The following is a 16,565-nucleotide window of genomic DNA, read 5'->3' on the forward strand; positions in this document are numbered from 1 at the left end:
ACCATTTCATCTCCTTTCTCCATGCTCTTTCACTGGTTTTCCTCAGTCTATAATATTCTTTCTCTGTATTTAAGCTTCCTGATTTTCCTGACTTCTATCAAGACTTACTTGAAATCCAGCCTTCTCTGGGTGATCTGTCACCACATCAGCTAATGCTTTTTTTTCTTTTTAATTACCTTCCATCCACTCTGAATATATCTATTTACATACCACTTCCATTAGAATTTGATCTTCTTGAGGAAGGGACATATTCCCAGCAATTATTATAGTACCCAGCACATATTAAACAATTAACAAATGCCTGTTGAGTGGCTAATTCACTGAATGAAATAAATTTCTTTCTTTCTTTTTTTTTAATTAAAGCTTTTTATTTTCAAAACATGTTCATGGACAATTTTTCATCATTGACCCTTGCAAAAACCTTGTGTTCCAATTTTCCCCCACTTTCCTCTATCCCCTCCCCAAGATGGTAAGTAGTCCAATATATATTAAACATGGTAAAAATATATGTTAAATCCAATATATGCATGCATATTTATACAATTATCTTGCTGCACAAGAAAAATCAGATCAAAAAGGGGGAAAAATGAGTAAGAAAGTAAAATGCAAGCAAACAACAAAAAGAGTGAAAATGCTATGCTGTGATCCATACTCGGTTCCCACAGTCCTCTCTTTGGGTGCAGATGGCTCTCTTCATCACAAGATCATTGGAACTGGCCTGAATTATCTCATTGTTGAAAAGAGCCATGTCCATCAGATTTGATCATCGTATAATCTTCTTGTGGTCACCTAAGATGATCTCCTGGTTTTGCTCATTTCATTTAGCATCAGTTCATGTAAGTGTCTCCAGGCCTCTCTGAAATCATCCTGCTGATCATTTCTAATAGAACAGTAATATTTCCTAACATTCATATGCCATAACTTATTCAGCCATTCTCCAACTGATGGGCATCCACTCAGTTTCCAGTTTCTTGCTACTACAAAAAGGGCTGCCACAAACATTTTTGCACATGTGGGTCCTTTTCCCTCCTTTAATATCTCTTTGGGATACAGGCCCAATAGAAATACTGCTGGATCAAAGGGTATGCACAGTTTTGATAGCTCTTTGGTCATAGTTCCAAATTGCTCTCCTGAGTGGTTGGATCAGTTCACAATTCCAACAATATATTAGTGTCCCAGTTTTTCATAATCCCCTCCAACATTCATCATTATTTTTTCCTGTCATCTTGGCCAGTCTCAAAGGTATATATTGGTACCCCAGAGTTGTCTTAATTTGTATAAGAAGTGAATTTCTTTCCACATTTTTTTTTTATATATGACTGTTAAAGTTTATTGTTTGTTGTAGCCCTTTTTGTTTTGTTAATGAAATATATAAAAGTTTCAGGGAATCAGCATAGCCTGAAGTCACTGAACTCCTTGTTTCAAATAAGCATAAGTTGCCAAGGAATGGGAAAAGTACTGGCATGGTACTTTGACTTCAACACACATTTAAGCACTTATGGAAATATTGTATTATAAAAATGTGAAAAGGCATTGGTCTCTGCAGAGATAAACTTGAGATGATTCCCATCATCTTACCATTCCCTATCACTATACTCACCATCCTAAGAGGTAATGTGATGTGGTGTAAAAGGGAATACACTGTTTTATGTTGTCTTTTTATTTTTCAACTATATGTAAACAAAAGATGTTTTAACATTTGTTTTTTAAATTAAGTTTAAAATTTGCATCCTCCCTCCTCCTCACCTTGAGAAAGCAAGCAATTTGATGTTATACATATGCAGTCATGTAAAATTTTTTCACATTAGCCATGTTGCAACAGAAAACATAGACCAAAAAAGACAAGAATAATAAAGGAAGTCTTAAAAGTATGCTTCAGTTTGCATTTAGATTCTATCATTTCTTTCCCTGGAGATGAATCATATTTTTCATCAGAATCTTTTGGATCTTTGTATGTTGCTGAGAATAGCTTAAGTCTTTCATAGTTAATCATTATATAAAATAAAACAGCTCATTGGGGCTCAGAGAATGCAGCTTTGAATCCTGGCTTTGACTTCACAGGTCTAGCAGTGCATTAAATCATTTCACCAGGAGTTTCCTCATCTACAGAATGGGAGATGATAATATTGGCATTATCTTCTTTATTGAATTGTTGGTAGTCAAGTAAGATTATATAAAGCACTTTGTGACCATCAAGCACTATATAAATGGCAATTATTGCTGTTATTATTAATCTCTCTCTAGTTTATAATGAATAACCCTAAATAGTCTCTCTACCTACTAGTTGATCCTAGGTACACTGTCTGAATAAATTAGCCTTAACACATTAGTTAGGAACTCTCCCTACCTGTCCTTCCCTCTTCTGAACAGTCATAGCGTTCTATATTTCCTTCTTGCATGTTGCCTTCTATTATAGGTGTCTGTGGGTGCATCTTCTCTCCCCTATTAGACTGTGTAAAAGCTCTCACCTGTTTTCCTCTCATCTTCAAATACAGCCTTATACTCACTCAGTACTTTTCCTATTACAGTATTATTCTGAATTGTTGTTTTAAGATTTTGAAACATTTTTTCAAGTGTTTTAAGTCATACCAGGTATCAGTAGATCTCTGAGATTCTCTTTGGGATCCTTCTGATTATTAAATAATCTCTTATCTCAAAGCAGCTTCAAGTACAAAAATCAGAAAGTGCCTCTCCCTTCTTTTTCCACCTCTGCTTTCATGTTATTGAAGATGTTTACCTTTCATATCCATGGTAGAAATGAGAGGGAAACAAAAGGATTTTTTTCCTCCCATGTAAAAATTGGGTTTCAATGTTGGTTAAAATAGATTTTTAAAAAAATTTGAATGAAGAAAATTTGCATTTTAAAATATTAGGCTCACAAATATAAAAGGTATAGGAAATCCCTTTTCATGATTGTCCCCCCAAAAAAACTTTTCTTAGAAATTTGGGAGTTGGAATGTAATGCATGGATGCTAAGATCATACGAATAGGTATAAAAAGTAAAGAAAATGTGGGCGATTATAAAACAACAGATGGCGTCCTCATCAACAAAGCTGAGTGTGGGTTTTAGTCATTTACTGTTTTTTTCCAGATCTTTTTATAATTTGCATTATAATCCTTTCATCTGATAATATTTAAAATGTATTTTATGTTGAGTCATTTCTTGTTTCTTTTGCTGGTGAATCAGAAGATCATGAAATGATTTTGCTGAAGTAAGTAGCATAAAGTTAAGTTTCATTTTTGTACAATCAGATAAGAAACCTGCTATGGAAGTAAGATCCGTCTCACACCCTTGGTATGCATTTTTCCCTGAGAGTAATAATGTCTGCCTTTGGGCAGATATTTTTAAGATTCCTAAGTTTTCAAAAGAAACCTGAGGATCTTTTGTTGAATAGTGACATATAGTTGCAGTCAGTTACATCATTTTCAATTTTGTAGTTATCGTTTCCTTTCTTTTGAGTTGAAAAGCTATCAGTTACCAAATAAAATCGAGAAAAAGTGCTTTAACAAATGGGGAAGATTTATCACAGCTGAATAGCATGTGGGATTTGGGGATTAAGATGTATAGATGTTTGAGGTTTTATATTTTGGCAACTAAAACATTTTAATCTTATAAACAGTATCATCTTTTCTGCAACACAGCTTCTCAGCCAGACCAAGTTGTTCAAATGAGAAAAAATTTAGAACACTCAGACCGGAAAATTGTCTGGAGGGGGGGAGGGAGGAGTTATAGGGGGAGAAACCTGAAGCTGTGTAGGCTTGATCTAAGTGAAGAGGAGAAGGCAATGAAGCTGAAGACTTCAGAACAAGCCCCCAGCGTATGGGCCAGTGCCATTACATGTCAGTCAGTTTCTTCTGCCTTTAAGAAAATGTTTCCTTCTATCAGTGTCTGAAATCCTGATAGTATCATACCACTTAACTCTTATTAAAAATTGTTTCTTTTGCTTAGTCAGAGGAGTAAGCAGAATAGGCAGATGATCTGCTTTTTGTTAAGTGGAGGTCTTCTCTCTGTTCTGATTTGAAAATTAGAGATCCTTCATCTATTGGTGACAGTAAGGAAGAAATCCCTTCAGGAGCCTCACCAACCTCGACTTTCAGTTGGAAAAGTAATAAGAAATGTTATTCTGTGACTTTTAAGTATGAGCTCTGGTAATAGTTTTTCTCCTTGTCAGTATGAAAATAGGGACTTGTCTTGCAAATTAGTTATCTATATCTTGGTTCTCCTCCTGACCTGGTTTCAACCCTAGAAAGACAACCAGCAATTATTGTACTTTACACCTGTGATAAGAGACTTTTCTCTTTACCTCCAATAACTTATTGTAACTTAGGCAAAATTTTCTTTTCATTTTTTTTTTGTGTGTGTGAGGCACTTGGGATGAAGTGATTTGGCCAGGGTCACACAGCTAGTTAAAGTATCTGAAACCAAATTTGAACTCGGGTCCTCCTGACTTCAGGGCTTCAGGGCTGGTGCTCTATCCACAACACCATCTAACTACCTCTGCAAAAACTTCTTGAAAGGAATAAATATACTTCCTAAAATGTTTATGATATATACCAAAGAAGCGATTTTTAAAAAATTAAATTTCTTAGTTGACTCAGTAGTCCCTGGAACAAAGCTGACCAATTTAACATTTCCTAAAGGGGGAATGAGTAGAGACTTGTATCAAGTAAAATAAAGTTGATGGAGTTGTTTTATAATTAAAGGTTGATAATATTAATTTTTTTGCTGGCTAATTCTTTTCTTTTCTCAGTGCAATAATGAAGTTTCATGGCATGAAAATGGAAGAAATCAATAAAATTATTCGTGATCTCTGGAGAAGTACCTACCGAGGCCAAGGTAATTCATATTTATTTGATTGATACTCTTTATCAGGAATTTTATTCCACCCTTTATAGCTCTGCTCTAACCATTCCCTGAGTATCATCCAAACTTTGTTATCTTCCCTACATTTCTAGCATTATTGACACTCCAGCTAATTTGAATTCTCATATTTATATTACATGCCATTCATCTTAAATGAACCATTTTTTGAGGTTCTTTATTTTCCAGGATTTGGAGCTGGTCCCATTCCTTTATTGTTATTCCTCTCCTATTGCCTCTTTCTTCTTACTCCTGTTCCATTATTACTTCCTACTTTCCCACTAACTTACTTTCTGAGAATTCATAAGACTTCTTATCTTGGTATGATCCTATACTAAGAAGATAAGGCAAAATTTTCTGTTCACAACCCAGTCAGACTTTACATAATTTGACTACAGTGCATATAATAGTTACCCTGAGCTGTAATAGGAAAAAAAGGGCTTGGGCTTGCATTCTTTCGAAGAATGTAGATATGGATAAGTTTAACTCAGATAAGAAGAAAACCATTGTGAGGAAATTGATAGAGCAAAAAGGTTGCCCCATTCCCTAACCTTATTTTTAGTATCACGTGATTACTACTTCCTGACTTTGGCAGTCAGTTTTAAAAAGATTCGGCTTCAGATTTTAAGAGAGACATAAAAATGTTTTATTTTGAAACTGACACAGTGCCACTTTAATTTTGCTAATAAAACTAATTAAATCATCTCATCTAACTTGTCTAAAATCACTCAGGAATTTTTACAGTCAACTAACTGGTGCCTGCTCTGTGTCAGGCATGACTCTAGGCTTTGGGGATATGAAGCAATCCTTTCACATACAGTGCTTATATTCATTGGGGGAGACAAGTGTATATAGGATAAATGTAAAGAAAATAAATGCAAATATTTGGGAAGGGCAGAAAGGTTGATTCATGTAGAAGGCATCTGATCTTCTTTCAACACTGTCCTGAAGGAAGAGAGGGGTTCTCTGCAATGGAGGGAAGGGAGGGGGGCATACAGTGCAAAGGCATTGAGGCAAGAGATGATGGCATGTTACAAGGTATCACACGGCCAGAGAAGAATAATGTTCAGTAAAGCCAGAAAGATAGGCTGGGGTCAGGGTATGAATTGTCTCAAAAACTAAACAGAGGCTTATGGATTTGATCCTAGAGGCAGTAGGGAGCTGCTATTATTATTTTGGATAATTCTCATGCTGTTCAATGTTCTCTAAAACAAAAAAAAAATCTTTTTTTTCTCTCATACTCTTTCTTAACTATATCAGATATTGAATATATAGAAATTCGGTCTGATACAGATGAAAACATATCAGCTTCTGATAAAAGGAGGAATTACAATTATAGAGTAGTGATGATAAAAGGAGACACAGCCTTGGACATGCGAGGACGATGCAGTGCTGGACAAAAGGTAAATACATAGAATTGTCTTAGCCATTCCATGTAAAAAAAAATTAAAAGGAACCAAAGAGGCTTGCAATCTTTTCCAAGCAAAAATAAGGAATATAAATTGTGATCCAGGCATGTAGGAACTTGGAAGGTAAAGGCAGGTGATATCTGGATTTTCCTCTCCTCTCTGATTATGTCTGTGTGACCCTTAATCTTTTTGAATCTTCATTTTCTTGTCCATCAAATGGGGATAATACACATCTTTCAAGGTAGTAAGAACTGAGGAAGATAATATATATAAAGCAGTTTGCAAAATTTAAATGCCTGCCAAACAGAATTCCCAGAATCACAGAATTTTAGAGTTTGAAGGAATCTCAGCAGCTATCTAATATCTAATATCTGAAAGATCTAAAAGGAATCCCTCCCATAACCCCTCCCCCCCAAAAAAGCCAGCCTTTTGCTCAAAGACCTTCACCCAGGGAGAACACTCCACTCCTAACAGACTGCATTTCATTTTGGAATAGCTCTAATTGTTGGTGTTCTTGAAGTCCCTTGCTGCTGGTTGTGCCCTCTGAAACTAAATATAACAAGTTTAATACCTTTTCTACATGACAACCTTTTGGATACTTGAAGACAACTCTAATATTTCTCTGATTCAAACCTCCAAGCTAAACCTCCCCATTGTTTTTAAACTACTATATTCTTATGTGCACACCTTTCAGCATCCTGTTTATTCTTATCAATACCCTTCTTAAACTAAGTTACCCAGAACAGAACACTAAATAAGGCAGTCCATATGTGAGCTGTCACCTTCTCTCTGTAAATTTGTGCCTTCATTAGTGCCCTGAAGTTACATTGTTTTTTGTTACTTTCCCACCACTTCATACCAAGATAATGTTTTTTAACCCAAGTATAAGACTTTATGTTTATCCTTGTTGAATCTTAATCCAGTGCTCTAGACTGTCGAGATCTTCTTGGATGCTGACCTTGTCAGCAAAAGAAATGAATGAGTATCTGTAAAAATATAAAATATACAAACCAACAAAACCAAATTATCATATTAATGAAATCAGACAAGGATATGGAACAAGTCATAAGTAAACTGCCATAAGATGCTGAAAACTCTATTATGAGTAGCAGTAACCAAAAATGTTTACAAGATAGACATGCAAAAGAACTAGAATATGAGTTCAAAGTGTTAGAAGTGGAAGAGACCCTAAAGGCCACAAGGGCCAAGCCCTTCATTTCTCAGGTGAGGAAACTGAGACTGAGAGGACTACATGTAAGTTAGGATTTGACACCAGATTCTCTTAATTCCAAATCTAGTGCCTATTGCCACTCTCATTTCTTTAGAGGTTCTTATTAATTTAGGAAACCATAATTAGTCATATTAGCAAACCAGAAACCTAGTAGTAACAAATGAGGTATTAAATTAAATTCGTACTTTTTGAAAAAGTAGAAGTGCTAGTGAACATGTTTAAATCTTTGGACTTGCTGACAATGTCTCCAGTACATTGGCTTCACTCACATTTACCTATAAACAGATAATGAATTTGGTGAGATAAATATAAATACCATCCCTTCAAGACCCCAAAAATATCCATAAGGTTAAGGTATAATTATTTCTGCTTCTAGTATGAATTTCATGATGTCTGAGCCAGGAAACAGTTTGCATATCTAGAAGAAGTTTTACAGAAATACAGAGGTTAAGGCTACATTGTTATCATTGGATTTGGCATAGAGGATATCACTGGATTCAGTTTAACTACTATTTAAGAAAAAAGTGGCAAATATTAAAGAATCTAAAAGAGATGTACAAGATTAAAGGGCAATAAAGTAGCACCTGTGATGTTACTTTATTGGAAGAATTGGAATTAAAAATATTTGATCTCTGCCTGGAGATATAATAGTCACAATAAAATCTTTTTCTCTTTAAAGAAAGTAAATAGCCTTTTTCCTTTGCTGAGGACAACATGATAAATGGTTTAAAATGCACTGTATGTTCCTTTCTTTTTTTAAATTTTTATTTATTTTTTGCTGAGGCAATTGGGGTTAAGTGACTTGCCCAAGGTCACACAGGTAGGAAGTGTTGAGTGTCCAAGTGTTCAGGGCTGATACTCTCTTCACTGTGCCACCTAGCTGCCCCGCATTTTCCTTTCTTGAACTTGGAACTGTCTAGTAAAATTAAGGACATACAGTTGCCTGTAGTACATATAATCAATAGAATTTGTCTGTCTGCCTTTCTAGATATTCATGCATATAAAATCCCCACATTATAAAATCTTTTCACATGTTACAACTTAGATATATTCTACCCTGTGGCAGACTCCTGAATCATGTAACTTGTGTCAAGCGTTTTTTGTGAGAATTTTAAACATCCAGAGATTATCATCTACATTGACTGAATTTTTGTTTTCCTAAGAAGCTCTCAAGTTTGGCTTATTAATGCTCATAAACTTCACTTCTTTAAACAGTTTCTGAGCACAGGAAAAGTTTTCTGCATTTCCATTTTAGCTGAAGAATAGAGGTTTCTCTGGAAATAAAAAAACTTGAAAACTTCTAATTGTAGCTGAAACGTAAAACAACTAATTCCTGCTTGTATATAAGTGCAAAATTGTTCTGACTTTTACAAGTTAAAGATGGGTTTAAGCACTTTTACCTGTTTTTTTCATCTCTTCTATTCAGCTTGGATATGAAGTCATCAGATTTATCCATTTAGATAACTGCTTATATGTCAGTTATGTTCAACCACTGTTTGTATGTTTGTATTGAGTCTTGGTTAAGAAGCTACTCCAATTAAAGGGCAATTGAAAATACTGCCTTGACCTTATGAGTCAGTTATATGGCTATAAACAAATGAAGCTTATATCCCAAGGAAGTGACAAAGAGTGACAACCACAACAGTTTTCTAGGAAAGATAGCAATAGGAAGAATCATCAGAAACTGCTGTGAACTAAGGTAGTCGCTGATATCCTTTCCAACCCAGAGATTATGTATTTATCAAAGCATATTGCTGATTCTGAGGGCGAAGAATTCTAGTGACCCTCCAAGATATGAGTTTTTTAATACATTGTCAGTTTTGTCTCATACATTTCAGTGATATTCTTTAGTAACCACCTTTAAGGAAATTGGAAAACAGATATGAGTTTCATTTCAGTGATATTCTTTAGTAATCACCTTTAAGGAAATTGGAAAACAAATATGAGTGATGCAATCAGGTTTCCTGGTAGTGGTTAGATACCACTTGAGTGACAGCTTGCTATATTGGAAAGAGATCTGGACAAGTCATCAGAGCTCTTGGTTCAGCTGAATAGCTTTGGGCAATTCCTTTATCTTTAAAGAGTAGGTTCATGCCACTGTCTTTAGTAAAGATCTTCCAGTGGCTCCCCATTATCTAGAGCAGAGGTGTCAAATGCCCAAAACTGCATGCAACCTATAATACTACTGTGTAGTCTGAATCAAATTAAAATTTAATTGGGAAACATTTTACAAAATAAAAATACAGTATAAGATGGATAATGTTAATATATGGTTTTCTGAGTCAATACTGTGGTTGCATGGATCCTTATATACAGTTAAGTGGCCAGTTTCTGCTTGAGTTTGACATCACTGGTCAATAGGATCTTAAGAAGAACCTGCTCATGGGTTTCTATTAGTGACTATTTTTATCTTATCTTTATCTTTGGGAGGCTCAGTATTATGCACTCATTTTTCTCCCATAATTTCTATTTGGTATTATTTTGGAGTTTCTTGTTTTCTGTATAGACCTATGAATTCCTTGATATAGGGAACTCGTAATGAGAAAATTTTCTCCACTGAGGTATATGACCACGGTTGCTAAAGGTCATTGATTAATTAAGTAACTTGTCTAGAATCACTCAACTAGTAGATGTTAGAGACAAAATTTCAATCCAGGTGTTCCTAACTCTAAAGCTGGCTTTCTCTGTTACATCACTGTGGCTCTCTGCTAGGATTAGATTCTCAGTATAATTCCTTGATGCAACACAGTTCTTATCAACTTTGGTTTATTTAGAATATGACCTGAATGGTTATTTGAAGTCTCTATCACCTCCTACGGCCCTTTGATTGGGAATGACGATTGTGACATTTTCTTGATCCTGTGAAATAAAGTAGTCTGTTTTCCAGGCTCATGTTCCAAGACCTTTTTCTTCTTTTTTACATTCAACTCTGTTACTGATTTTCCCTCAGGTGCTTGCTTCTCTTATCATTCGCTTGGCCCTCGCAGAAACTTTCTGTTTGAATTGTGGCATTCTTGCGTTGGATGAGCCTACAACAAACCTTGATAGAGAAAACATTGAATCTCTTGCACATGCCTTGGTGGAGTAAGTGTTTATTACATTTATTATTATCTTTTAAAACATACATGTTTTTTAATACATGCATACATGTTACATTTATGCACAAATCAGTTTAGTACAAGGAAAATGAGACGTATAGTGGTAGATTTATAACAATTACTTTTAAATAACATCAAGAAAGGTAATTTCTCATTTAAAATAAATTTTGAAAGAAAACTATAGAGACTTTATGAAGATTTTGATTTATTTCAATATGAATGCTTGACTGTTGGAAATTGAAAAAATATTCAGCTAATGTATTTCTTAATTGGGCACATATTGGACTATCATCAGAAAAGTTTTTTTTTTTCCTTTCTCTGATTCTATTCTTTTTTGTTTTTTTTTTATGAATTTGACCAATAACAAAAAATATGAATATATCTATATACTAAGAACAGAAAGAGGATTGTACATCAAAATATGAATCTGTTATGTAATGTTTTCTTTGGTTCAGTTTCTTTGGGTCTCTGAGAGCAGCCTTTGCTTCAGTTCAGAGTAATCACCACAAGAACAGCCATGTGTTAAAGTCCAAATCCTTTATTATCTCTTTCAAAGTCTTGTCTCCTTTCCTGAGACCAGTTAGCTTTTCTTAGAGACCTATCTCTATCCTTGGTTCTGGGAGCTTGAGCTCCTGCTGCCAGTCCTTTTTCTTTTCTGCCTCTGCCAGCTTCTCTAATGAATCTTGGCTAAGGCTCCTAGCTTATATGCTCTACACTGAGTATAAACCAATCATTATATCACTAAGAAACCATTATTTGTTATAGGATTAAATCAATGCTAAACTAGATTTAACCATTATCTCCCCAATTCCACTTAGTACCTTGTTTCAAGTTCTGGCCCATAACATCTCCCACTTTCTTTTGTTTTTAGAACATAGGTGGTCATAACCTCCCTGACTTCTCAAGGAGGTGAGAACCCTAAAAAAGGAGGTGATCACGCCTTCCCTGATTGCTCAAAAAAGGGGTGAAAACACCATAAAAAGAGGTCATCAAGCCCTTCCTGATAATTCAGGAAGGGAGATGAAAACACCAAAGGAAATGGGAAATCAAATCAGATTAGTGGGTTTCTGAAGGGTCTCATTTTGAAACAGGTATACATAAATCCATCAACATGGGAGACATAAATTACATAAGCACATAGCAATATAACACAGGCTAATAGTGATGTAACAAATAACATGAATCAACATGAGAAATTATACATGTCCATAAGTCCTAGAAATAGTCCAAAAGGAATCTATTGTCCATTACATCATGTGTGTAGGGAATCCAATGATTCCTGCAAAGTTTTGAAGCTCTGTAACAGTCTTATCAACAATTTTTTATCTCAGGAAATCCAATGATTCCTGCTGATTTTTAACAGTCTCATTATCAGCTGATTATTATTATCAGCTCATTATCATGATCACTGCTCATTTTGGACATAGGGTTTTAGGTCTTCTCTCACTCTGTCCTCTCACTCTATCTCTATATCTACATTGGGCTTTCAGATGTCCTATTTTTCCACACTGAAAACATCGACAATTTTCTCTAGAAGTCTTTTTCCAAGAGGGACCCTATCTTCCCATGTTCATCATAGTCTGGATATAATAAGCATCTGTGCCCATTGTGGCACAGCATCTTATGATTTCTTCTACAGGAGCATCTTTGTGTAGTCCCCATATAATTTTTCTACAAATATATTGGCATTTTCCTTAGCCAGTTGTTTGATCATTATTCTTGTAGCTGCATTTTCTTCAGTAGTTCTTTGTGACAGCTGTCTGCAGATGTCCCACAAAATCAGCAAAACGTTCATTGGGACCTTGCTCTATTTTTGTGAAGGCTTCCCCTCCATCTTTTCCTGGGAGGGAACCCCATGTTTTTATTGCAACAGCAGCAATTTGCTCATATGCTGCTGTGGGGTAATTAGTCTGTGCTGAATTGTCTGCATACTGACCTTCACCAGCTAGTTGGTCAAAGGTGACTTGTATATTGACTCCAATTTGCCTATTTTGTTGGGCTTGTATTCTACATAAGTTACATATTTAGAAAGCCACAACAAGTTTTGTCCAGGTTCTAAACCTGTTGTTGCTATAGATTTCCAATCACTAGGGGTTAAGATTTCATAAGCCAGTCTAGTAACATCTTAACATAAGATAATGTAGCTCCATAAAGAGTGCATCCCTTTTTCAAATCCTTAATTTTTCCAGGTCAAAAGGCTTATGTCTTCTCCTTTGTTGACCTGAAGAGTTAAGTTCTTCAGTCACAGGGTATTCATTTATTAAATCAGATATATCCTGTCCTTTTTCAGTCTTTTGTAATCTTATCAAAGGTTGCTTCATAGGTGGTGCTGATGGTGTCACTGCCCCTCCTCTCCCTCTACCAATGAAGGGTTAATTGAGTGGGGAGGGTCATGAGATGGGGAATGCCCTAATGGTTTCTGCTGTGAAGCACCACATTCAGAATTGTCCTTAACTCCTTTCTTGTCTAATTCTTCGTCCTTTTTACCTAGTTTATCAAGTTCCTTCCCCTCCTGCACTTTCTTCTTTTTCCTTATTCTATAACTTATATAATTTCTTAAAGCCAGTTGTATTAAGTTATATGTATAAAGTGTTTCTTTGGAAATTGAGTCAGGTCCATTATCATTGTAGTATTCACATAGTTGCTCTCCTATTAATTTCCACTCCTCAATTCCACTTAGTACCTTGTTTCAAGTTCTGGCCCATAACACTGTTATATGCAGATTTAATTTTTAAAGTATTTATTAAATTTAATGTAGTAGTAATAACACTGCCTTGCTTATTTGTATTATTCCCTTCTGAATTTATTTCTATTTTTCTGTGTATTTTAAAATGTTTCATTGGTGGTTCTTTTTTTTTTTCTTTGCATCTCTATTTTCCTGTTCCCATCCCACCCAAAAAAAAAAAAATTAAAAGCATTTCCTTGTAATAATTACCTATAGTCATATAGGAAAAAAAATCATACACTAGTTACATATGAAAACATATGTCTCATGGATCCATCTTGACTTCTATGTCAAAAGGTGGGAAACATGTTTAATAACCAGTCGTCTAGATAAAGTTCTTAAATCTTTTAATGTTCTTTTCTTTTTTACAGTTTTGTGTCACTATATAATTGTTCCCTAGGTTCTGCTTCTTTCTGTAGACCTTTATATAAATCTTCCCAGGTTTTTCTGCCCCTAAACTAAAATACAAAAGATCCTTTTGACAGAGCCTATCCTTAGCCCACATGGCCTTGCCCAGGCCTTGGTTGTCCTCCTGGCACTCTCCTTTTCTGAATGGGTTTGTCAACAATTCAGTCATTTTCTCCACTCTGACTCCTGTCCTCAGACCAGGCACCAAAGTGCATGTTGGTTAAACAGCTGTTAGATGAAAGGTGCTCTGATCTCTTTATCTTTTGTTTTCCTTTTCTCATATTGAAATTCTACTCGAGGAATGCAATATGTGGATAGTTTAGTACAAAGAAAATGAAAGTTAATATGGTATAGTGGGTAGAAAAATGACCTCACAGCTGAGAGGAAGATCTGGGTTCAAGGCCTGCCTCTAGCATACAGGCTGTCCCATAACAGTAGAAGGAGCTTCCTTCCTCAAGTTGTTCGCTCTTTCATTGAAATCACAGGATCTTGTCATCATTTCTGTTACTAATAAGGAGAATGGGGGGTGAGCGGTGAAAGCTGTCAGCCAGCTTGATCAGGAAAGCCCACCTGTCCTGAGCTGAAGGGGGAACATTAGTGAGAATAGCAATGATGAAAGAGATGGGAGTGAATTAGCGCTAGGAGACAGAGAAACAGTCAGGGAGTCTGATGCCCCTGCAGGCTAGATAGGTTAGAGTAGTGGCTATGGATGTAGAGGAAAGGGAATGTTAGGAGAGGCATGTTGGAGGCAGATTGATTGCCCCACTACACCCTGGTTTCTTACCTTGATATCAGATCATACCTTGTCTTCTTCCCAGGATTGCTTCAGAGCCTCTTATTCCTTTGGTTTGTGCTCTTCCCCTCCCTGCTTTTCCTTAGACTTATTGATGGTATGCCCTCTAACCCTGCTTCTTCCCTATACATGTTAAATCCTTTGAATGCAAGGACTATTTGTTGTGTCTCCCCAGAATGGTTGTGTCTCACCCTTCTTTGGTCCCGACTTGTAGTTTTATTAAGGAGCTCCCAGTGAGGAATTTCTCTTGATCAATGTAGATCAGCCACTTCTTTACAACTTGGAATTGAAAAGAATTGATTAGATTGCTGAGGGCTTAGGTGACTTGCCTAGTGACACACAACCAGGGTGAATCAAGAGAAATTGAGATCTCAAGTCTTCCCAATTACTCTATAATGCCTTGTTTAACTTAAACATAATTAGCATTTTAATATGTTTGATGAATTGAATTTCTTTGTATGGGAGTTTCATAGGAAACTGTAGAATGTACTATTGTATAATCCCAAGATGAGTTGATTTTACCTGAATATCTAATTGGTATTTAACTTTAAAAAGTTCAATCTCTTTAGCCAAATATTTGTCAGTTTGAGTAATGTGAATGAACACTGATTTAACAACATACTTTCCAATCTCAACCAAGTTGGTGGCTGGAATCTTTTCTGTCAGATCAATGAAATTGTGAATACAAAGTCCTTATTTTGAAATAACATTCTTGGTTTGATGAGGGAGTAAACATTTAAATATTTCAAGAATAGATGATTTCATAGATATGGTTACTCTCTCCCACAGCAGATCACAACCCCTTTTTAACTTGGTAAATGGTCTCTGAGAGTTGTTGTGGTCAAAAACTTGATCATCCTTGGCGTGTATGATGAGGAAGTGTTGTACTTAGCAAGGCTTCTCTGGAGTTGAAGGTGTTCAGGCTGGTGGGACATGCTATATTAGAGTTTGTACTCTGATGGTTCCAGGATACAACAACAGAGTAAAATTTCAGTGAAAATACATTATGCATACTCAAAAATGAACATTTTTCCATTTTTTAAAAGTTTGTGATGGCAAAAAAATGAAAATAAGCAATAACTCATTTATGGCACTATATGATATGTTAGATGGACAATCACAGCTCAGAATAAGCATAACTTTAAATAGTAATGTTACATAGAGATTACAAATTTATTTTCATTTTTATCTTGTGTTGTGAGGGATGAGGGCAGAATTTGTTTTTCATATGCTCAGATGTATACTGGGTAAATTGTATATGTGCAGAAACATACATTTCAAAAAACACATCCTTACCTGTAGTTCTGATGGTGATGTTGTGCGTGTTTGACAGGATATCTCCTTGTAGCCCACACCTCCATGTTTTAAGTAAAACATTTGTGCTTACAAAAAGTTGAATAGTTGTTGATAGAACTTTCTCTATCCTCTCATCATTTGTTATCTTGTGTACTGGCTGAGTTTGGGTGCAATGGTCTAGATTAAGACAGCCACTCCTCACACACTATCTGTGGCATGGTTTAGCATTATTTTGAAACTTCATGTTGCCTCACTAAACCTGAGCAAGCTTCTTAACCTATGTGTTCAACTTCTCCCCACAAAGAAATACAGAAATTTTCCCAACCCGCCTACTCACCTACCTTTTGTGTGTCATAGTAATGATGCATCTGATAACTGGTCAGGACTCATTTCTAAGTAGACCCAACTCCTAAGAAAACTTTGGGGACGGCTTGTGTTATTCCCCCATCCAGCTGTAATTTTATTTTTAAACATCACCAGAAAAAAAAAAAAAGCAGACAGGTCTGGGAAATTCCCAAAGCAAGGAGCGTGAGTGAGACCAAGCTATGAGTTAAATGAAGCTGAGTATTTAAATGTCTCTTTTTCCCCTCCTAATCGCTTCTGGGCCAGAATTGCTGGAGTTTGTGATTTACTAACTTTTGAGGCAACATGATGTAGTAAAAAGTTGTGTTTAGAGTCAGGAGACCTGGGTCCCCTTGGACCTGCCACTTAGTCCTTGGGCAACTCAGCTAACTGCCTCAGTTT

At 35.8% G+C, this 16,565-nt stretch overlaps 1 protein-coding gene across 3 annotated transcripts in view; it reads left to right on the forward strand.

The window, feature by feature from the left end:
• Positions 1-16,565, forward strand: part of LOC127549849 (DNA repair protein RAD50-like) — a 97,399-nt gene that overhangs the window by 54,835 nt on the left and 25,999 nt on the right. For 2 of the 3 annotated variants that reach the window (XM_051978234.1, XM_051978235.1), the window contains exons 20-22: positions 4,752-4,837; positions 6,122-6,264; positions 10,452-10,585. In XM_051978234.1, the coding sequence (XP_051834194.1) occupies positions 4,752-4,837; positions 6,122-6,264; positions 10,452-10,585 (363 nt within the window). Of the gene's footprint in view, positions 1-683; positions 783-4,751; positions 4,838-6,121; positions 6,265-10,451; positions 10,586-16,565 lie in introns of those variants that run through there. The other variant, XM_051978236.1, reaches the window with a different exon arrangement.

The sequence above is a fragment of the Antechinus flavipes genome, chromosome 2 (genome assembly GCF_016432865.1).
Source record: "Antechinus flavipes isolate AdamAnt ecotype Samford, QLD, Australia chromosome 2, AdamAnt_v2, whole genome shotgun sequence".
Taxonomy (NCBI): domain Eukaryota; kingdom Metazoa; phylum Chordata; class Mammalia; order Dasyuromorphia; family Dasyuridae; genus Antechinus; species Antechinus flavipes.